The following is a 23,311-nucleotide window of genomic DNA, read 5'->3' on the forward strand; positions in this document are numbered from 1 at the left end:
GTCAATTACAGACTTCTGGTTAAACAATGCCGGATGCCCGCAACTCTTCATGCTCAACACAGACTTTTTTTTCCACCCAGGTTTCTCATACCGTTTTAAACCTGGTCCCTGTATTTTCGGAATTTTGTCATTGCGCCCTGTAGCCTGTGCACATATCTTGACTATTCATATTTACAGATCGTATCTGTCAATGTTGACTTAGGCCTACCGTATATTTACAGAGCGTTTCTGACGCGCCCAAAATAATATTTTATTCAAATATAGGCTATCAGTTAAATAATATGCAACATTTAAAGTTAAATTATAATTAGACATAGGCAGATTCGTATGTGGCAGAGGGAAAATGGTCCAAATCCTAACCGTCTGCTTCTGGCACAGGGTGATGAAGACATACAGGGATGTGCAGTGGTGCAGTGGTGTAAGGGAACTGGGATGCTGGGTGATACAGCATTGCACTGTAAAACATAGCTATGATACAAAACACAGGAAACAGACTAGTTCTACATTTTAATGATTTAACCCCAATAACCAGTATAAAGGGAAAATAATCCAGAATATAAAATGGTTACAAAACTTTGGACTTTAGAATTACAGAGGCACTGTCATAGTGACTGGTGTCATTTGCACAACTGCTGTGTGAATGAAACATTGCCTCATTCGAACTGTAGCTCACTGAAGATTCGGGCTCCCTTTCACCAACAATATTTTTTTATACTTTATTGCAGACCACACAATTTCTTCATGCCGTCAGCTCATCCTTAAACCTCAAAACCCACTTTTCAAAAAAAAAAAAAAAAAACATCATCCATGTCAGCCCTCTACTCTCATTGGCATTTACAATGGCAATCCTGGTTCAACAGAAAAAAACTGTTTTACTGTGGTAGGTCCAATGTAGGCTATTGCTTTTTTGGCAGTGATGTAAACTGCTTAAAGAACACACAATGCCCCTCATTGTAAGAGTGGGTCATGAACACATACAGAAACTTCTGTCTTCTAGTTTCGTGGTTTTATACCAACCAATACCTTTAATCTTTTTCATCTTACCTTTAAGTAACATCAAGTAAAATTCTAAAACTTTTGACTCGCAGGTCTGAATATAAATGAATATGAATATAAAATACAATTTGACTATAAAAAGTTCAATGGATATAAAAAACTGAATAACATGTTTAACCCCATCCACCAAAAACAAGTAGATATGCAAGATATGATCTACCATAAGACAGCCTTTGCTGTCCATGCAACTCCATGAATGCTCCATGATCCCTGTAATGGGTTGTCATCAGACAGGGACCTGTACAAACCGATTAAACTATTTTGTAATTCATAGCAATCAGTCTTCTGCTTCTTGAAAAACAAACTACTAAACTACTGAATGGAAATGCATACTGGTCTCAGACATTTATTCATGTTACTTATATAGTAGGGGATCAAATTTATAGTTAAGAGTGATTGATAAGAATGATACTAATAAGAACATAATGCAACTGTGCCTCAAATGATGAAATGGGGCCTAAAACATCACAATGATTGTGCAATTTGATTTTCTCCAGGTTGGAGATATACACACCATTTGGAAGGAATGTCATTCAATTTTAATATGGTCAATTTTGACTATCATTGGTATCACTGTACCTGTTATCTGTATTAGATTGAGTTAACTTTTGATGATTCCTCTTGGTGTACTTGCATAATGGAAACAAGCTGCATATACATAAAAAAATGAAGTTTGCTGCTTATAAAAAGTTAGACCTCCATATATGTAGTAACTTATAGTAGTTGAGAGCATTGACAATTTTAAAGAAATTGTGTAAATATTCAGTAAGGCAACTGAATTAAAAAAAAAACAAAAAAAAAACATGACGACTGAATTACAAAAATAGTGAAGGACCATGCTCTGTAAGCCATGACTGAGCACATTATGTGGGAAAAGCTCAAATGAAAAGATACAACTTTAATGGCAAAAAAAAAGAAAAAAAAGAAAAGGAAAACAGGTTGAAAACACATGGAGGCACTTTGAAGTTGGTTTTCCACCCAAATAAAAGTGATAGTTTGTAGCGCTCCAAAATACATTTTCTGCAACCTTCTTACACATTGCTAGCAAGATGTGGTTTGTTAATTGACCTTGTTGGACTCATAGCCATTGTCATGTGATGATTAATACTCTGGTTTGTTCTTAATCTCAGCTGGAATCTGGGACTAGGCTGCAACTCCAGGCTCATGAGTACATGCTGAGGTACATCCACTGAAACAAGAGCAACAGAAATATTACACTGACAGTTAAGAGGGTCCACCCAACTTTTTTCAATGCATACACACACACACACGCACACACATACACACACACACAGTTTGTGAATAAAACGAAACGTAGGTTCACTAGGGCCTCCACAAGAGGCGATTGCGTAATGATTAAAGAAAAGTGCTTTTAACCAATCAGCCATCTTGTTTGGAACATCACATATTTATAACACCCTGACCTGATCAGCTGACCTGAGACACCTGACAAACATCGGCACATTCACCAGAAATTTAAATATTTGGCCATTGGACAATCAACAGTGGCAAAACTAATCTATACATGCTGTCAATTTACATCTGTTAAGTCAATACAAAACTGCATATGTGTTGTGTAACATTGTGTGTAACATTTTATGTCAACATGTGACACATAGATTTGTGCTGCTTTAATGTTTGTAATGCTTTAATACCCTCTATATGTGCCTGTTTTGTGTCATATATGCTTGCCTTATGTGCTCTATTTTTTCTTTTCATGTGACTCCTTCTGTGTCGGTTATGCTTGCTTATGTGTTTTTAATATTGTATTATGGCTTCCTGTCTGGTCAGTGTTGTTATGAATGTACTAACATAAGCCTGCCCAGGAACAACAAATAGAAGTGAGCCATTTGGCTAAATCTGTCTCATTTACATCACAGAATAGTGGTGTTGATCAATGTGTATCACCCTTGTCAAATAAATAATAAATAAAATAAAAATAAATATGGACATTAAGCAGGAAAAAGGCATAGGGAGTGGCCAGTCTGCAACGAACTGAATGTCATGTGCAAATCTTGTCACAAGGAAGCAGCAGAGAGTAAATGAAATAACTAACTGAATGAGCTTCCTCATTTTACTGCAGATGCACATAAAACCTAAATCACAGAAAGTGAATGGGAATTACCTCTGACTCCCGAAGATACATTCCCTGGCCATCAGACAACTTCTTGAATATTTCTGCAAATAAAACATGACTTTATTACTGGTTTGGATACAAGCCTTTTCTAAAGTGCAATTTATAAGCGCGGTTGTGCAATAGTAACCAGTTTTACTCGCAACACAAATGCCGATAAAATAAACATCATTATCTTATTTTGAACATTCAATGAATTTTTGAAAAGTATTTTTTAAGACCAACACCACAGTTTCCCCAAATACAATCCCATTGCTAAATAAACATGTTTATTTTCTCCAAATCAAAAATGATATCAGCTTAAAATCAATTTGACAACCATTTGTGTGAGTGGTTCTGTGCTGTTTATTTATGTATTTAATAGTGGGAAAAGGCTGTTTTGGGTTAGGGATTGGGTTGCTCCATGCATGACTGGCTCTCGGTGGGATCACTGTGGGCGTGGCCAGCGTTGCCCACGGCTGAGACTCACTGGCCATGCAATCCAGACGCAGGATGAGGCAGATGAAGTTCTCCAGGGAGAGGTCACCAGAGGATCCGCCATACCGCAGGGCCAGGAGGTTCAGCATGTCATCACTTAGCTTGATACCTGAGGGCAGAAACACAGCCCAAACTTTTATTTTTCAGAACTGCAAGTCCCATCAAAACATCGGCGCACACTCATTGTGACCTCACAGACATTGAACACTGCACTCTCGGCTAGATCACTATATGAAACACTGATGCTGGTTTTTTATCACTAATTTACTGTGCTTTGTGTTTGATCACTATTGAAGAACAGCGTGTTCTTGATCACCATGTTTAATGGTGATATTTTCTTGATCACTATATTAAACACTGAGCAGTGAGTATGCTCATTATATTAAACACTGCTGTTTGATCACTATGTTAAACGCTGTGCTGTTAGACTGACCACTACAAGAATCGGTCCTGTTTGTTTGGTCACTATACTAATCACTATTCAGCATGCCTGATCGCTACATTAAACACTGTCATGTTTGATTGATAACTACATTAGACACTGTGCTGTTTGACTGATCACTATATTAATCACTGTGCTGTTTAATAACTACTTTAAACACTGTTGTACTCTTGATCGTTGCACAAAATCAAGGCCTAAAAATTGAAGGGTCCTATCTGCCATTTTTATTTCTTCTGAGATATTGAGAAAGTTCTTGTAAGTTCATTGGTTTTATCAACTGCTGTAGAAATTCCGAAAAACTGGAATTACTCCCAGATTTTAAACTGTTTTCATTTTTAACTCCTCTCACATAAAGGATGATAAATGCGGCGCTTATTTTTATATGACTCTTTTTTTTAATCAAAAATGTCACTTGGAACCCCGCCATTCTCAAATCAGGAGATGTTACCTGTGGCTTCCACCGCATTCCTTAGCTCGAGCAAAGACAGAGTTCCTGTTCTGTCAGTATCTGTCTGGAAGAAAATTTCCTGCAAATATTCCAAAAAAAGTTAATGAGTTGACAAATGTTCTCTAGTTCTAAGGGAAAAAAAGATAAGTTTAACAAATTGTTAATTGCCATACCTTGTAATTAATGACTCGCTTCCACATACGGGTAAATTCTTGGCCATTTAATGTTCCTGTAATTGACAGCTGTTGAAGATTAGGGAAATAAGCTTTTGTATATATATTTTTTTTCTGCCCAGTCTAAAAATCACAGTTAGAAGTCATTCTCGGTCAATTTTTCTGAAGCCCTCGCTGCCAACCCCAGCTTCTTTTTTATCTGGATTCTACTGGATTCTGAGCAGTGCAGTCATTGCAGGGAGGACTATTTAATTCACACAGCAAACTGCAGGCTTTCAACCAGAGAAGTCACTAAAGCGCAGTGAACATGGATGGACCCATTTCCACCAGCAGGGGCTGCTGCAGCCAGTTAAGCATTGTGCTAAGGACTACGAAACACAGTCAGACAGGACGCAGTCCACGACTCTCGGTCAAGTTACTGCATCAAAAACCAGTGCTTTCGTGGAAACTGACTGAGAAAGGATACATCCATCAATGCCACAAGCCCCCTGCAGGCATCCAGGGTAAAGCCCCCAGACACAGAGTTGAGTCCTTGGAACAGTAGTGAATACATAATTAACAACACAGCAGACAGACTTCATGCCACAAATAAATATATTAAAAACATAAAACAGGGACTTCCTGCATCAAATGAGTAAATACAGCTGGATCAAGTGTGCGGAACAATCATGGTTAATTTTAAACATTGGTTAATTTAGAAGGCACTTTCACATCATCACCTCACCATAAACATTGACCTTATATGTTTGTTTAGTACTTTTATAATGCTTGTTGATAGATTTTAAAAGGCCATCCATATTTTGATTTGAATTTAATGATGTGAGAAAAACAAAAGTATTGCAAAAAAATTGCACACACATTCATCCATCATTGCTGTCTTTTTTCATCTTCGATTTCAACAAGCTCTCCCACTTAACAAGAACTTGGGAATAACAAGCATGGATACATTTCACTTCAATGCATACCATTATTTCTGATATACTCAGCTACTCAAGAACCCATCACAATGGGATTTAAAACAAGAATCCACGATTACTGATTAAAATTTCAATTTCGGTATATATATATAGGAGAGAGAGGGAATGAGCGAGAGATTTATGTATCGCGTTTCTGTACTCACACACCCAGATCTTACCATTGACGATGTTGTCATTCAGTAGTTTCTGCAGTTGCTCAGCATTAACCTCCTCATACTGTCCCAGGCAATGACAACAAAGGATTATGATAAATTATCAATCCATTACCACAAAAGAAAACAATCAAAGACAATAGTTAGCAATACATTATCATAATTTTTCGCTGGTAATTATTAAACAATATAATTGAGAATAAGGCAACCATTTTCTTGCAAATAGTCTTGCAAACAGTTAGAGACAAATAAATTCCTACCTGATCGGAGTATTGGCGGAACAATTTATTATCTTTTATCTCACCATTTTCCTTATGGCCAATTGGCTGACAAGACAAGACAAAACACAAGATATTGTTAATAAATACTGAATATTGATTTGATAAAAAATGTAAAAAGGTGTCCACAATAGTATTTATCAGTCATGCTTTAGTTTGTAATGTGTTACTGTGCATTCAAGAGTGCTCTTCCATGCTTTATCTCAAGCAAAGCGCGTAACAATACTTTGGTGATGGACTTTGAGCCAGAACTGCTGAAATGGTGCATGGTGCGTAAGCTGTAGACACTCTAATGTACAAACCTTATGAATCTCAACACCATGATGGGAGGTGTTTTCGCTGAAATGAAATAAAAATTAAAAAAAAAAAAAAAAAAACTGAATTATTACAACAGGTACAATTACAATGCAGCTGCAGTCACTGATGGACTAAGGTGCAACAATTAGCCTTTTTCCATGAGGGAGTCAGAAATGAACCGTTTACCCTTTTGAGGGAGTTGGAAAGAAAGTCTTACTGAATGTGCGTCTCATTCTTGGAGAGGATGGCTAAGATGAAAGAGGCAGTTTCGTTGGGTCTGAACGTTGATGGGACGATGATGTACTCTCCGGGTCTGAGGCGGAAGAACTCCATCACCTCACGGGCATTCAGGTAATTTTTGGTCTGTGCAACTGGCTTATTGATTTCAAAGAAAGAAGCAGGGAATTTGCCTTTTTGTCCGTGAAACTGAAATAAAGGACCAGAAGCAGCCAATGTCATATGCAGTAACTGTACAAGAGGTTACTGTAAATAACTTGAAATTAATGACTCAAAAAAAAAAAAAACAATATTCTATCAGATAAAAAGATTACTTACTTGTGGTGGTACCTGTAAAATGTACAAACAGAAGGAACTTATTACTGCATAGTTAATAAGAACACATCCATACATTATCTAACCCAGGGGGGTGGAGGGGGGCTGGAGCCTATCCCAGAATGCCCTGGGTGAGGGGCAGGAATACACCCTGGACAGATCGCCAGTCCATCACAGGGCACACACCATTCACTCACACAGTCATAACTGTGTTTAGTTTCAACTCCAATTAGCCTAACCTGCATGTTTCTGGACTCTGGGGGGAAACCCACACAGACACAGGGAGAACATGCAACTCAAAACCGAAAGAACCTGGCCGGGGTTCAAACCCAGGACTTTCTTGCTGTGAGGTGACAGTGCTACCCACTGCGCCACCAACAAAAAACACAAGATCAAAAATGGCCCTTCATGGTCTGCGTATCTATATTTGCATATTGGATTTATTAATAAATTGCGTGAGTACTGTGGGCAGTGAAGGACTGCATAGACATGCCTGGGATTTACTAACCAATGGTGAGGGGTGAAATTCACAATTAAGCTCACGAGTGATTATAATCAATCTGGACAAGTATGTCAGGTATGGACAGGTATACACACCAGCTCGACCACTCCACTCTGCAGCAGCAGGGCAACTTGTACTCCCTGCCATTCGGGTGAATGGTTCTCATCCCGACCATGGAGCTTCTTCACCCTTGCTCCCCAGTGATGGAGCAAAACCCCCATTCCTCTACGAACCACTCAGTCATGCCTATTTTCCGCTGTTGGTCTGAAAAGGCATCTCCTCAGACTGTCCCTGGACTAACTATCACTACTCTGCCGGGCACTCCCAATCTAGGATTGCTCTTATCACTTCTATCTTGTTCCTCTAGCATTTCCATGCTACACTTATATCTCCATCCAGCACTTATGCACTTGTATTGTTATCTTGATGTTGTAGCTCATTGTCATGCCTCCTTACCATAATTTTCTGACCTAGCCTGCTTACTGTGTGAACTGGACATAATGTGTTCATTGCTATGGATAATTGTTACGTAATGAGTATTGTACCTTATCGGACCTGTGTTTTGTAGTTGTTCCAATGACCTTCAGTATGCACTTATTGTACAGTATGTCGCTTTGGAAAAAGGCGTATGCCAAATAAACGTAATGTAATATAACCAAATGTCTACATGTGTGGCATTCAGGATGTTTGAATAAAATGAAATGGTAAAAATGACCCACCTCAAAAATGGAGAAACCGATGTGTAGGCTGGACACCAGGCGACGGTTTCTCTTGTCAGGTTTCTGCATAAGAGACACCAGCGCGTTGTTGGGTCCTTGGAGACTTTCACAGTCCTGGTCCAACTGTTTCAGCTTAATCCGATACTGAGGATTGATCCAGAAAGTATCTGTGGAGCATGAGACAACTTCTTCAGCCTTTAGCCCCTCTCTTTCTCACACACACGCACACACACACTCATTTGCACGCTCTCCCCCCTGATCTGCCATCGGTTTGACAGCTCACCACCTCTTTCACGATTAATCTTCTGCCTACCCTAACACATGCACACACACACACACACACACACACACGCACACACACACACACACACACACACACAAATACATTTTGAAAATCCACCCAATAATGTCCAAGCAGCAGTTTCATTAGTTTACAAAGCTACAGAAGATAAACAGCAGTAACTGAGCTGCAGAAAATACACATTAATTTAGCAACAGAATAGTGGCAGTTGCTAGTTGTAGCAACCACTAAGAGACCACTAAATATGGAATTTCTTTATGAGTAGGTCATCAAAACATAATACCAACAGTTCTCTGCTGATATGTTCTTCATGTTCTATTTGTTACAAACTATAGTACAGAACAACTACAGTAGTGGTCAGACTGATTGAAAATTACAGGTTAAACAAAAGGTGATTCTGGGCACCTTTGTGGTTCATGCAACCGCCTGCAGTGGTCCCTGCTACCCAGCGGCCTTGGTGGAAGGATGACGCCCAGTGGCAGGAATGAGAGTTGTCCAGGAAGTCAGGACACAGGCAGCAGATATCCACACTTACGTAATGCCGGCACCAGTCCTCCATGGTCATCCTCAAACACAAAACAGGGAAAGGGCCATGAATCATGAGTTCTTTACAAGAATGTAAATAACACCAATGCATTGCAATATGTGTGATTCTTTGGTTTACAAGACACATGTTACTTTATTAGCTACACTTATCTAAGAGCAGATAGGACCAATTTTCATCCAGAACAGCCTGAATTATTTATAGCATGGATTAAAGGTGCCGTGAAACAATACTTAGGGATAATGGTCCATGCTGGTCCAATAGCATCATTCAGTTCCCACAGATTTTTTGGCCTCACATGCATTCTGCAAACCTTCTGTTCCACCTCATCCCAAAGGTGCTCTATTGTGTTGAAATCTGAGGACTGTCCAGGCCATTGAATTAAAGTGAAGTTACTGTCATGTTTGTGGAACCAGCTTGAGATGATGCATGATTTGTGATGTCGTGCATTATCCTGCTAAAAGTATGCATTTGAAAAAGGGTAAACAGGTTATTATAGGTTAAAGGGATGCACATGGGCAGCAGCAATGCTTTGGCATGCCGTGACATTCAATTGGTGTTAAGGGGCCTAATGTGTGCCAAGAAACATTCCCCACACCAATACACCAGCTCCAGTCTCCACCATTTACACAAGGCAGGATGGATCCATGGATCCATGCAGAAATTGAGATTCATCAGACCAGGCAAAGTTTTCTTCAATCTTCCAGTTTAGGTGATCTCATGTCCGCAGTAGCCTTGTCTTCTTGTTCTTAGCTGACAGGAGTGTAACCCAGTGTGGTCTTCTGTTGTTCTGAGATGCTATTATACAGACCGCCACTGTAAATGCTGTTATTTAAGCATTTGCGGCCTTTCTGTCAGGTTGAATGAGTCTGCCCGTTCTCCTCTGACCACTCTCATTAACAAGGTGTTTTTGCCCAATGAACTGCCACTCACTGGATGTTTCTTGTTCATCGCACCATTCTCTGTAAACTTTAGAGATTGCTGTGCCTGAAAATCCCAGGAGGGCAGCTGTTTCCTGAGATAATGGATTCACCATGTCTGGCACAAACAATCATATCTTGGTCAAAGTCATTTAGATCTTGTCCATTCTAAAGTTTTGTTCAAAAACTAAACCTCTTTACCATGTCTGCATATTTAAATACTGTTTAGAATAACAGGCTATTTGTGTTACTGAGCAGGTGTATCTAGTAAAGCAACCACTGAGTGTATACTGTGTATATCCAGTGCGCTCCATAATATTTATAATTATACAAAGTTTCATTCAGGCGTTAGAAAACAACATATTAGGGGTTAGTTGGCACACAATTCTCTCTTTGCCATATTTCTCTGGCATAATTCATATTAGAATATTTGAACCCGTAGCAAATGAAAAGTTAAAAGGAACCCCGTCTCTTAAGACATGTAGGCCTTAATATGGTGCAAATGCCTTTAATTATATAATTATGTCGTAAAAAGATGAAAGATTTTAGTTATTTAAAAAAAATCTTAAATCTTTTGACTTGTTGGTCGCCATTGTTATTACAGTCGCAATGCACTCTGGGTAGTGACATCAAATGGTTGCACGGGTCTCGGTCCATTGCTCTTGTCCATTGAGCAGCATTTAAAATGTCTTCGTTCAGCCTTTTCGATTCGAGCCAGAGCGGGACATTACTCATCAAATAAAGCAAAACGATGAAGATTGGAGGCCAGAGAAGGTGAGAGGAGGGCATAAGAAATGGTGTCTGTGCAGCAACTGCTTGTCTATGCCAACAGAGATGGAAAAGTTGTCTGTTGTAAAGAGCTCCGCTTTCTAGCAACAGCCATTCAAAGTCACTTGACCATATGGATCAAACTATTATTTTTGGTGAAACTGAGAGGTGTACATCATCCCTATTAATTTAATTGACGTAATGTTATTATTGATCCGCGTCGTATGGGCTTAAGCCGGTGATAATACCTCCTTTAAATGCATAACCCCTAATGATAATACGTGGTGATACACTAACATTATGTTTAGCTGTTGAATCCATCCAATTCACAGATATCCCATGTATCACATCACACAAATTCTGTGGCATTGTATTGATATTTTTCACTATTAATAACTGCAACTGTTGGAAAAAACAACTGAGTTAACCTCCAGTGCAGCCATTTTATGTCATCTATCTAAAGTGCATTGCACGTGTAAAATAATGGCAATCTCAGTTGGTCAAAATTTCTATTAAAGGCTTGGGTTTTTTTAAATAACAAATCTTTTGTGTGGTTTTCACAACATATTTCCATAGTTAAAGGCATTTACAACATTAAATGCCATTAAGCCCTACAAGTCTTAACAGGCGGGATTCCCTTTAAGGTCTCAGCTATGAATAAATATACTTTAATTTTCACATATGTTTTCTAAAATAATTACGTCATGTTGTGCACTTGTGCCAACCAGCCCCAGGACAGGGAGCTAGTTGCACAAGTTATAAAAAATGCTGGCATAGTTACAAAGTTGGTATAGTTACAGAGAATGAAGCAACCAACCAGAAAACATGCATATTCAATGGCATAAATATACATATAATAAATATAAATATAATGTAAAATAGAGTTGAAACCACAACATTATTAACCAGTTCCTCAGTAGCAATGGCATGTATGTAAGGCCTACTATTTTCTCCTCTCATCTTTCTCCCTTTCTTTCCTTTCCTCTGTTTCTGTGTGTGTGTGTGTGCGCGTGTGCGTGTGTGCGACCTTGTGTGCAAGTGGATCAGGCCTATGGAGCATGTGTGCCAGCGCACACGTGTGTTTTAGGGTCCATGTGTTATTGATGAATATTGTGGTCACTGCCCCACAAAATTAAATTAATTTTAATCCAGTGTTCCGGCATGATGTTTCTTACCAGAATTCTCCATCGTCATCTACTTGCAAGCAGTTTGTTCTCTCCTCCAAACTCACAGTCTGCCAACAAGGGGACCTGACAGGTTTTAAAAAAAAAAAAAAACACCATGTCAATCACTCAATAAAGAAATCACTCATCAGTTAATCACTCCACAAATGAGAGTGGATCAACAAACTCTATGAAAAAGTAAGACAGTTCTGAAGTACCTTCAGCATTTACCTATGTGTACAATGGCCAAGCCATAGCATGCCAGTGTTCTGACTAGCAGCTATATTCAAAAACATTACAGGCATGCTCCACCATGTATGACATGTAAATTGAAAGGTATGATTAAAGGCTGCTAGAGATTTCGTGTGTCATGACTGAACCTGATCCAGGGATTCCAAATTTGAATATTACTTTAAGGGTACATTGGGGCTTGTTTCGTACATTCTTGCACAATACATTCATATGTTCAGAGAGAAAAAAGCAAGGCAAAAAGCAAGACAGAACAGATAAGAATTATACTTCCCTGTTTCAATGTGTATAAAACAACATATACTCCTGGAAATGTTAGCACAGCTCAAAATTTAGTGGGACTGAGGGACTTTTGGTCCAAGAAATGCGCATGTATAATAACAATAACAACAGTAATGCATATTAAATATTATCTTTTTTATTCTCTCATAAACACCCTATTACAGTGAAAAACATAATGTAATACCCATTTATAGTTTTTATAGTCAGATGTTTCAAATGAAGAAAGTCAAGTCAAGCACCTTGCTCAAGGGTGTGTCATTTGAGATTTGAACCTTCTACCTCTGGGTTACAGGCTAAGTTCCTTACACCTCACCTTACTGCCAAGCTGTGCATCACACTTTCAGTGGAGTGCTATGCTGTAGCTGGTGAGAAATATATAGGTAGTGTCTCAGGGTAAGAAGTCAGGGGACTTACTTATCACTCCAGTCTCCATTCCACTCTCCTTGGCCCCATGGGTTCCACAGACGGACCAGTTTAACAGGTCTGCCCTGGCTCGTCACCTGCAGGCAGCATCGAAATTATTCGGGATTACATGCCAGTCACATATGGCTTAGCTGAAACTTTAAACCGCCGCATAATAATAGCATTGGTTTTGGCTCAAACTCTGCACAATCATTAATCCATTTTATTTTCTGTTTGTAGGGCGAGAGATTGATCCACTAAGATGTTAATGGGATTTTTAAAATTAGATTTAAGAAAAACATAAAAACGCAAGAAAGCTTTCTTTCCTATCTTGGTACAGTCTATCATTAAAGACACCAACATCTAAGCAACGGTATTTGTGGGCATGCTTCTCACACTATGTCAGAAAGGACCATCAATTACTCATCCTGTACAAAAGAATCCCAGAGGACACAAAACATTATTTTCAGATCATTACTTTCTCCTAGACCAAAATGAGATCACCCAAGAAAGATGGAAGCATATTGTATGCCTGTTTTTTTATGGTTTTCAATTAAAATTACATTTAAATTAAGGTTCAATATGATCTTAATTTTCCAACATTTAAAAACAATGAGACACAGTATTTCTCTTGCGCAATCAAAATGTAACACTGAGAAACAACGTTTCCCTCAGCGATATGCCATCGACATCACCGTAATGTCTACCTTCTACAGTTCACATCTCGTGGGGTGTAAGGTGTACACACCTCTGTCACTCCTGTTATTGTGTAGGCATGGCCCTGAACTAGTCCGTTTGGTAGCACTGTGTTGGCTGATGTATCCTGAAAAAGACACAGGCATTATATTTTTCACATCATTTTCAGATGATGGGGTGGGAAAATACATTCTTCAACAACTGGAGTGCATGAGGGCTTTTGATTTCAGTGGTTTCCATAGCTCAATGTTAACTAATAATCTGTATGCATTAACACCAGTCCACTCGTAGATAAGACCACAATGAAAGTTTCATACAGGGCCTGTGGTTTATGGTCTGATCTGCCAGTTTAGGCTGGCATGCACTCACCCCTTGTGGTGTGCCACAGCCCATTAAAGACTTGGATTCGGCAGCACGAAACATGAGATCCCAAAGGTTTGGTGGAGCATCGTTCAGCTGGAAGGTCATGTGGATCCCGCCAGTGAAGTCCATAAGAGCCTCCGACACATCCCCAGAATTCATGTCAGCATAAGAACCGCATACCCTATGAACCACAAGATATACAGCCTTCAGGATTCTCCACCAAGGGGTACAGAACAGATGCCCTCCAGTGTCTGATCACTAAACGAGGCGCAGAACCCACACCATTCAGTGTTTTCTCACTAAAAAGGGCACAGAACCTTTGTCCCTCAATGCCCAGCGTGACACAGCTTTGTGCTAGGTGGTATGTTGGTATATAGGATGTTTATAGTGTGTTGAACACATGTCGATAGTTCAGGCATTAGAGAAACCCAGAGATCACAGGCTGACATACTTGGCATAGGCCTTCTCCAGCAGCGCAGGCCAGAATTCATTCGGGGTTTTCGAGTGAACAAAAATATAATTCCCATTCAGTGTCGGCAGCTTGTCGTCAATCACGACGTCGACCCACTTTCCAAACCTCCAGAACTGCAAAACATGAAAATGTGTAAACTGGAGAACATTTTTGAAATAAAATGTAGTTTTCTGCATAAAAGTTTATTGAAATGCTAAATCATCCCTCCCACCTATTCAAAAAGGAAACAATTGTGAAGATTCCTGATACAGTGCAACATCTTGGATGTACACTAGCTTTGTGTCTTAAACCTCCTTGCCTGTCTCAACAAGGTGGTGGTGCAAGCAGAATTTCTGAAAAGACCTCAAACCTGGGCCACATCAGTCCTCCCACTCTCATAAGCAGCAACTAGATTGTCTTTCTGCAAGGGCTTTTATCTGTTGAAAATCAGTGTGTTCGAATGTTTCCTCGGGAAGATGCATTCGTCTTTTAAAGCATAAGTTGTCCAACACATTCTCCTTGACTGATCCAGATCCAAGACTATCCAGTTCCTGAAACTCAGTCAATTCATTACTGCAGTTGAGGACAGGGAGTTGGACGTTGAAATCAGTAACCTTGCATTGAATGTGCACAATATAAATGTGTTTCTGTTTGTGCATGTGTAAAATTGTGTCTATGCAAGTTTGCACCTGTGTGTATGTATGTGGGTGTACTATACATGAGTGTGCTTGTGTGTCTGTGTGTCTGTGTGTTTGTCTGTATGTGTGTGCACATGTGCGCATGAGCAAGTGTGAACACGTTTAAATAGCTATTTTACTCTGAAATGGAATATCCCGGCATAGTCTTTCTGAAAGTCCTGGTCAACGGGCAACACTTGTTTCAGTATATGCTGCTGAAATGTCAGTGCACCAATTGAGGCCAAGAACCAGCAATTACCTAAAGAAAAAAGAGAATATTACTGACACGAACAATCAGAAATTCTGTAAATGACAGATTGATTCATTCTAAATTATTTACAGGAATTTACAGGAAAAATTCTGCACGAGGCACTGGAAATTTTCATCTAATTTGTACAACCAGCAATGACAATCAAATCTCACTTTTGCATTTTATATCAATAATTTTCATTAAAACAGCCAAACAAGTTAATTAATTGTGGAAACAGCAAAAATAGCGGCAAAACATCTTACCTACTGCTCCTTGGGCAAAGTCAAATCTTGAAACACCATCAACAAATAGACAAGGATTCGGCATGGATTTCTGTAAGGTGAACCACGTATATATGAGTTTATACTTGGAGTGTATTTAACATAATTATAATCATTTATGTCTGCTATTACCAATTAGGAGCCTGCTGGAGTAAAGGAATAAAAATGACAGGAGCTGACCATCTGGTTACTATAGTGAATCTGTGTCTACGATCACCTCTGACATTTTCAACCAAGACAAAGAGTACATTAATTGCTCACGTACCGTGGGTCTCACCCACTCCACTTTTGCCATTTCCTCAGGAGACAGAAGTCCTGGACCAATGGATGCCCTGTCCGGTGGGAACATGTCATCAATATACCTCATGCCCCGGATGAGGCAGTACTCACGCAGATACACAAAATCCTGGTCCAGGAATTTGTCCGGGTTATCAGGGGTGCCCCGCCCATCCTTCTTGTATCGTTCCTTCACAATGTTTAAGCATACTCCGGGGGGAGGCATTCTTCCACCTTAAATCTGTGAAAAATACATGATAGCCATCTATAATGTACATTTGATTAAAGTGGAGCATTTAAGATGGAGTAAAAAAGTGAACACAAGACTACTATGAACTACAACGTGAAGTTGGTAAACTTTTAGCTGATCGAAGCAGGTCCAAAATGTAATGGATTGATTGCATAGCCAGCCAAACGTTGGGGTTAATTGTACAGCCAGATATAGACAGCCAGTTTTTGTGGGTATTTTTAAATAATCATAATAATAAATTAAAATTGCTACCCAGTTTAGCTTTAGTAATTTGAAGTAAGAATGGTGCAGTACAGCATGGCTGCTGACTAATGTTTGTAGTGTTCGGCTGCACAGTCAGACAGGGGAGACACACCTGTAAGTTGTTACATAAGCCGCGTTTCCACCGCAGGAACTATACCCCGGAACTAGGAACCTTTTGAGGAACTCAGTGCGTTTCCACCGCAGGAACTAGGGTCTAAATTTAGTTCTGGGGGCTTTGTTTTACCCCCCAAAACGTTCCTGCTCGGGGGGTAGTACTTTCCGAAAGTACAGGAACCTTTTGGGTGGAGCTTGCAGCGCTGAACATTTCTGATTGGTCGAGTACTCGTAGCATTTGTGTTGTATTTATTTTCCGCCATTACCCGCCATGTTTGAAAATATGCAGCGGCAAACCAATTTATTTTCATAATAACTTAAAATCAAACTTGTATGTCAAGCGGCGCAGTAGCCTACTTTTGGTTATAGCCTGTCAACGTCTTGGAATTATAACGTGTGCTCTTCTGTTCTTTTCTTGCTTTAGTATTCGTTTTATAAAATGCTAAGCATTCGTGCTGGGACAGCATATTACGTAGGCTACCAAAACATTCAAACGGATTAATTCGGTTGCTGAATATTTTCTTCCGGATTTTCTTTGTTAGCCCGTTGTAATTGACTCAAAACGTTTGATACAGTTATGTGAGGTATGCGGTAGTTCTGCATAATTAACATTGGTGATACCGTACAAGCAAACTGGAAATCACCTTCCGCACTTTTTATCCGGGTAAAATAACAGGTTAATTCTAGTAATCTTCCCTTTAGCTTTTTCAGACTGCCGTAATTTTACTCAATTTTACTGCCATTTTTCAATTCCACGAAAAGACCAGGAAGACTATGGTCTCATTTATATGGTGCATGGTTCGCATCTGGAGGGCACACTTCGCTGCTCGGCTAGCAGTAACTTCGAAGGAAAGCAAACGGTGGCTGTACCACTACTAATTTACATTTTCACGCAAGTCCGAGTTTTCGTTCTATTCTTGTCATTTTGCGATTAGCCTATATGGAATTGACGACGAGAAAGTAATAAAACAGCAAATTGTTTACAACGTGTGCATGTCTTCTGCTGTTAATGAATGTGTTTGAGAGGATATATGAAAATCAATAAATACAAAAGTAACCATATATAGTCATTGTTGGTAACCCGTTGTATATAAGTGGAATAAACCCCTTCGGGCTGTCCCGGTTATTAGAAAATAATGTAGGCTACTTCGGTGGTAGTATGGCGTTACAGAAGAAAGCATATGACAGATGGACCGACGACAACGTCAGTGGGCTAATTTGCCTAATCTTCGCGGTACTTTAGACCCCGGTGGAAACGCAGACAACCATTGGCTGAAGGAACCTTTTAGTTCCTGGTAAAGTAGTTCCTGGGACTGAAAGTTCCGGGTAATTTTGGTGGAAACGCGGCTATAATCTGTCTAAAGAGTCTCGCCTACACTCAATTGTAAAATGCTTCATGGGAAAATGTTGTAGGGTGAACAACATGTGATTTGGGTAATCAAATATCAGAATAGTCTATTCAACTTGATCCTCTTTCTGGCTCATTGCATATGTTGTACACAAAACCTGCCTGTCAATCTTTAGGGATCTGTGTATGTTTGCCCCGGGAACTATGTAACCAGGTACACAGTGATAATACTCACACAACTGGAATTAAAACTCTAAACCGTGGCCATATTTTTCTAAAATCTGAGTAAAGTTTTGGCTGCCTGCTTACTTTGGTGAAACTTGTTCTCTCAATGTACCCTGCTCATCCTGCAGGAGGAAAGCCCTTCACGACACAACATGTTCTATTTTTTCCCAGCCAGGTACATTACTGTGTAACTGGTTAAACTGCTTATGTGGAAGAAATGCTATATATAATCATATTTAATGACCAAATTGGAAAAGAATGCGAGGGGGGAGGGCCTGTCTTCAATAAGGCACAAATTAAAGCATACACCTTGAAAAACTATCCTGCAGTCACACTTTTAATAAAGCATACCAACAACATAGTTGCTAGTGAGCACAGACCATGTCATTTATGTAAATTGGTGGTCTTCAGTGTTTTCTGTGAGATTTAACCTTTGACTGGCAACATCTGTTCTGTAACAAGTTATAAATATTTTTTATAAGCATAAATCACTTTCATAACGGTTCATTTTTGCAAAGACTTGCATAATGTATATAAATGTCACACCAATAAAACTGAACATATAACATATATGAAAACCACGACACCATTGTCACAGAAACAGAGCTACTGACAAAAGCCATGTAAAATAATGCACATTATATCTAGAGGTTTTATCTTTCTGATGTAATCTTAAGATTAAAAAGCTCAATTTGCATGAAGCCTCTTGAGCACAATAAGAAGATTGACCTGTTAGCGGAAACTAATGGAGAAAGAAGCTGTTTTACATAAAGCAAGTAACCTTGCATATTTACCTTCACGTCCAAAGCTGCAATCACAGACTGTAGGCCCAGTGCTGCAGAATATCACGACAGACAAGCAAGTAGGTAACCAAGCCTCTTTTATACCTACAAAAACAGCCGCAGGCCAGGTTCTGAAGAATAATGGTGTGCTTCGGAAATGTTCCTGGGAGTGGTTGGGAGGCTGGGGGGTGGGGGGGGGGGGGGCAAGCTTTCAGAATGAACTGCAGCTGTAGCACACTGGGGCACATCTACCAAACTCCACCCTCTTAATTGCACTGCATGTCAAAGGCATGCATGTCATAGACAAAGACCAGTTTGCAGACGCTGCCAAAGTTCACAGTGAACCCATTAATTCTTTCATTTTATTATTTCATAAATTTCCAAATGCATAAACTGTCATGTAATTATTTTTCCTCCCCAAGGAATACTTCCCTATGTTTTTACCCATATGGCATTGATGTTATCTTAAATCTACCCTATGGCGGGTGAAAAGGTTGATATTAAAATATATTTGGTATTCTGTTATACATATATATATATATCTGGAGTGTCATGGGTTGGGCATGTATGGCTGCCACAGATACTGATAGCGGCTGCAGAATGAATTCTGAAGTGTACTGAAGCATCTTGTGATTTCTGACCTTACCAGGGCTTTCTTCCTTCTTAATGATGTTTGAAACTGTTGGCTTTGTTTAGCCTAAGGTTTGGCCAATGTACCTGACTGTTTTTTTCTTATTTCTCAGCACTATAATGGCTTCCTTGGCTTATATTGGTACAATTCTGGTGCTCATGTTGACAAAGCCAATAACAGACTCCAAAGGAAATCAAAAGGCTAGAATCAAAACTAGATACTGAAAGCTCTCTTTTACCTGCACTAAGGAAGCAATTGAACACACTTGACCAATCAGCAACACCTGTGAATCCATTTGTTCCAAACATTATGGCGCCCTGAAATGGGGGGACTATTTATAAAAAGTGCTGTATCAAAATTTAATCAAAATTGATATCAAAATGTTGCAGAATACCCCCAAATAAAAGCTGAGAATGTGTACTTCAACCACAATTGTTTGATTACAAAGCAAAAATTGTGGATTACTAACCCAAATCAATAAAAATACTCAAACATCATGGAGTTCACTGATGTATGTACACACACACACACACACACACTGCAGATTTTTTGGCCACTTATTCATGCTGCGAACCTCCCATTCCACCTCATCCCAAAGTTGCTCTATTGGATCGGACCATTGGAGTAAAGTCATTGTCGTGTTTACAGAACCAGTTTGAGGGTTGTTGTTCATGTACAGGCAGAAATGTTGCTTTAACCGCTTAACTGATTTCTCAATCAGCTGGAAACAAATCTTTAGCCAAATCACCAAAGAAAAAAACAACAACAGAGAATTCTGCCCAGACCTGATTGTTCCATTTTTCAACCAATGAAAATCAACTTACACCCTCTACTGCCAGTCAATAGGCATACGTGATTGCAATGGTCTTTTAAACTTCCTTATGCTGACGACAGAAGCATAAGCCAAAAAGCAGGCTCAAAATATCAGGGTGTATGACAGAAATTGAGTAGGTTTGGGATGATAATGGCTTTGTTCATGTTGGTAGAGATCATAATGAAATTCTATTTTAATCTGATGTCTGGTGGTTTTACAAACAAAAAAGAACTATTTAAACTGCCCACGTGATACGGTGTCAAAAAAAGTCATGTGACAAAAGTGCCAGTGTGTTTACAGGCCCTGTAACAGAATCACAACATTACTTTAATCACAAATGCACAATCATCCAACTTATGTTGACTGCCACACACAAGTCAGAATAAAGAGATTTTCAAGTGAAGCAGGGAAGTAACAACTAAGGTATACCAAACCATCTGCCTAGATCTGTACATAGCTGTGAAAGTTGAATGGTGTGTCAGTGTAACAGCCAAACTCCTTTTTCCATCTGAAAGCACAGCAGACACTAGAGACCCTAGTTCCTGAGCAAGGTTCAGGTACATTGTTAGTCCTGTGGTCCAGATGGTGGTCTTGTGGCAGAGATGGGCCACAGGTCCGTGTTGCAGCTGGACCCTGTGGCACAGATGGGACCTGGATCTGGGATTCAGATGGGCCCAGTTGAATAGATAGCGATGTGGTGCAGTAGGGACCTGTGAAAGAGATTGGACTTGCAGAGGACATGGACAATAATCTGGGCTTCAGGCTGAACATTAGGGCACATATAGAGCTGAGATATGGGTTTTAGTTGCATTATGAAATGGTATAAAACAAGTTATAAATATTCAGCTATAAAATAAAATATTACATTATGCATGTGAACCAAACGTTTCCCCCTATGTGTTGAATGGCAGGTGACACCCCTGGGAGGGACAGAATTGCCGGTCACAAGGAGTATCGCCAATTCCGGTTTTCACCAGCTATTTAGAGAGAGAGAGAGAGAGAGAGAGAGAGAGAGACCTTTCATACTCATGACTGACGCCCGCGGAGTGCGCAGAGCAAGTTCTGTCAGGCAACACTTGCTGCAGCTGACCACGGCTGCATCATGCTTTCTGTTAGATAGGGTTGTGCACGCTGGTGTGTGCATTGTAGTGCCTGAAGCAGATCTATTCAGTGCCAAATCAGAAAAATGTACTTGCATATTCATAAAAATTTGAATGCAATTATAAATTCTGTCTGGTGAGAAAAATATGATTTGAACGTGGGTTACTATAAAGTACGGAGTAATGTTTGGGTGGTTAGAATTGTTGTTGTTTTTTTCAACTATTATAATTAATGTTGCTAACGCTTATATAATTCCTGGGGAAGCATAAACAAATTGATGTACATTCTATGTATATATGTTTATTTGCTGATGTAGCAAATGAGGAAACATTATGACCAATGTCCAATGGGGAAACATATTCGTTGTGGGGCTGGAGTATATGTGATGATGTAAATGGCAGGAAATAGAAGAAGGAAAAATCTAAAATCCCCAAAGTTTAGGGCTTTATTGTGTGGACATGTCTGGAAGAATTTAACAGACTGTCCTTTCTTTTGTGGAAAATTACAAACATTACCTATTTAGGGTGCATTTCTTTATGCTTAGTGCCGTATCATAGTTTCTGGGCAGCCTGTCATATAGTCTGGGCATGCTGCCAAATGTTTACCCTCCCATGTTCAATTAGTTCCCATGCTCATGTGCCAAAAAAAAATGTCAGCAAAGCTGTGCCTCGTTTTTAAAATGAAGCTGTGTGCCATATTTATGCGACCTAAATGCTTGTTTACTCTTGAAAAGTATGTTCTTGAATATGCTCAGCAAAATCCCAGAAAGAAGTATATGATCCTGGGATTTTAAGTGCACTATATTTAGAGGAAATGTTGCCTACTCAATGGCTTTCTCATGCGCTGTACTTGTGTACTCAATGGTGGGCAAGTACGCTGATTCGGACATGGCCCTAGATCTCAAATTACCATGAATCTGCATGACTTGCTCGGCCATTTTAAATGTAGGATTCTGTTCTGTTCTGGGTTTTGCTGCTTATTCCCCGAAATGGTATTTAATTTTTAATTTTTAATTTAATTTTGTTGACCTGATTGGGGTTTCATGCCACACAAGAGATAATGATTTGCCATTAATAGCCTGATGAAATTAAATCCTTTTTGGGGGTTTCTGGGATTCCTCCTGTTTAGTAGGGGATAAGTATTGTGCTCTCTGTTAGATAGGGCAGTGCACACTGGTGTGTGCACTGTAGTGCCTGAAGCAGACCTATTCAGTGTCAAACCAAAAAATGTACTTGCATATTCATTAAAATATTTAATCTAAATACATGAGTTGTCCTGACTGACATTACATTACATTACAGGCATTTGGCAGACGCTCTTATCCAGAGCGACGTACAACAAAGTGTATAACCAAAACCAGGAACAAGTGTGTTGAAAACCCTAGAGGGAAGTACAGTTCCAAGTGCAGGGAATGACCGCGTAGTTTAACTTCATAAATGGACTGCATTTATATAGCGCTTTTATCCAAAGCGTTTTACAATTGATGCCTCTCATTCACCAGAGCAGTTAGGGGTTAGGTGTCTTGCTCAGGGACACTTCGACACGCCCAGAGCGGGGATCGAACCAGCAACCCTCCGACAGCCAGACAACCACTCTTACCTCCTGAGCTATGTCGCCCCGCCTAACTTGGACCCTGTAGGTTAATCTGATCAACACAACAAAACAGCAACAAAGCAGTCTATGCAAATAAAACAAGCAATAGTTGAGTAGGCACAAGTGCAATAGCTAAGTCAACTAAGATAAATGGCTTACCTAGCTACAACCCTAAGATTACATAGTCAATTAGTGAATACAGAGAGGCAGGGAAGGATGGGGAGAGGTGCAGCCTGAAGAGGTGAGTGCCAGGCATCCTGAGGTAGTGGAATGGAGGGGACATGAGTGTTGCACATAGAGTGCGCAGAGAAAGTTCTATTAGGCAGCTCTTGCAACAGCCGACCATGGTCAGCCTAAGCAATTCTCACACGTTTCCATCG

General features: G+C 39.7%; 1 protein-coding gene across 1 annotated transcript; it reads right to left on the reverse strand.

Moving 5' to 3' along the window:
• Window positions 1–494: 494 nt before the first annotated feature.
• LOC135252685 (calpain-14-like) lies at window positions 495–18,939 on the reverse strand. Its single transcript, XM_064331057.1, has 22 exons — window positions 18,805–18,939; window positions 15,820–16,071; window positions 15,537–15,606; window positions 15,164–15,282; window positions 14,347–14,480; window positions 13,902–14,076; window positions 13,585–13,659; window positions 12,849–12,934; window positions 11,916–11,990; window positions 8,914–9,074; window positions 8,208–8,374; window positions 6,990–7,001; window positions 6,652–6,860; window positions 6,440–6,476; window positions 6,120–6,185; window positions 5,866–5,923; window positions 5,197–5,261; window positions 4,731–4,799; window positions 4,558–4,636; window positions 3,660–3,776; window positions 3,182–3,234; window positions 495–2,245 (listed from the first exon to the last, which is right to left on the reverse strand). Exons 2-22 carry the CDS (start codon window positions 16,054–16,056, stop codon window positions 2,219–2,221), a joined length of 2,091 nt encoding a protein of 696 aa, XP_064187127.1. The 5' UTR covers window positions 16,057–16,071; window positions 18,805–18,939; the 3' UTR covers window positions 495–2,218.
• Between the last annotated feature and the right edge of the window lie 4,372 nt (window positions 18,940–23,311).

The sequence above is a fragment of the Anguilla rostrata genome, chromosome 1 (assembly GCF_018555375.3).
Source record: "Anguilla rostrata isolate EN2019 chromosome 1, ASM1855537v3, whole genome shotgun sequence".
Lineage (NCBI taxonomy): Eukaryota > Metazoa > Chordata > Actinopteri > Anguilliformes > Anguillidae > Anguilla > Anguilla rostrata.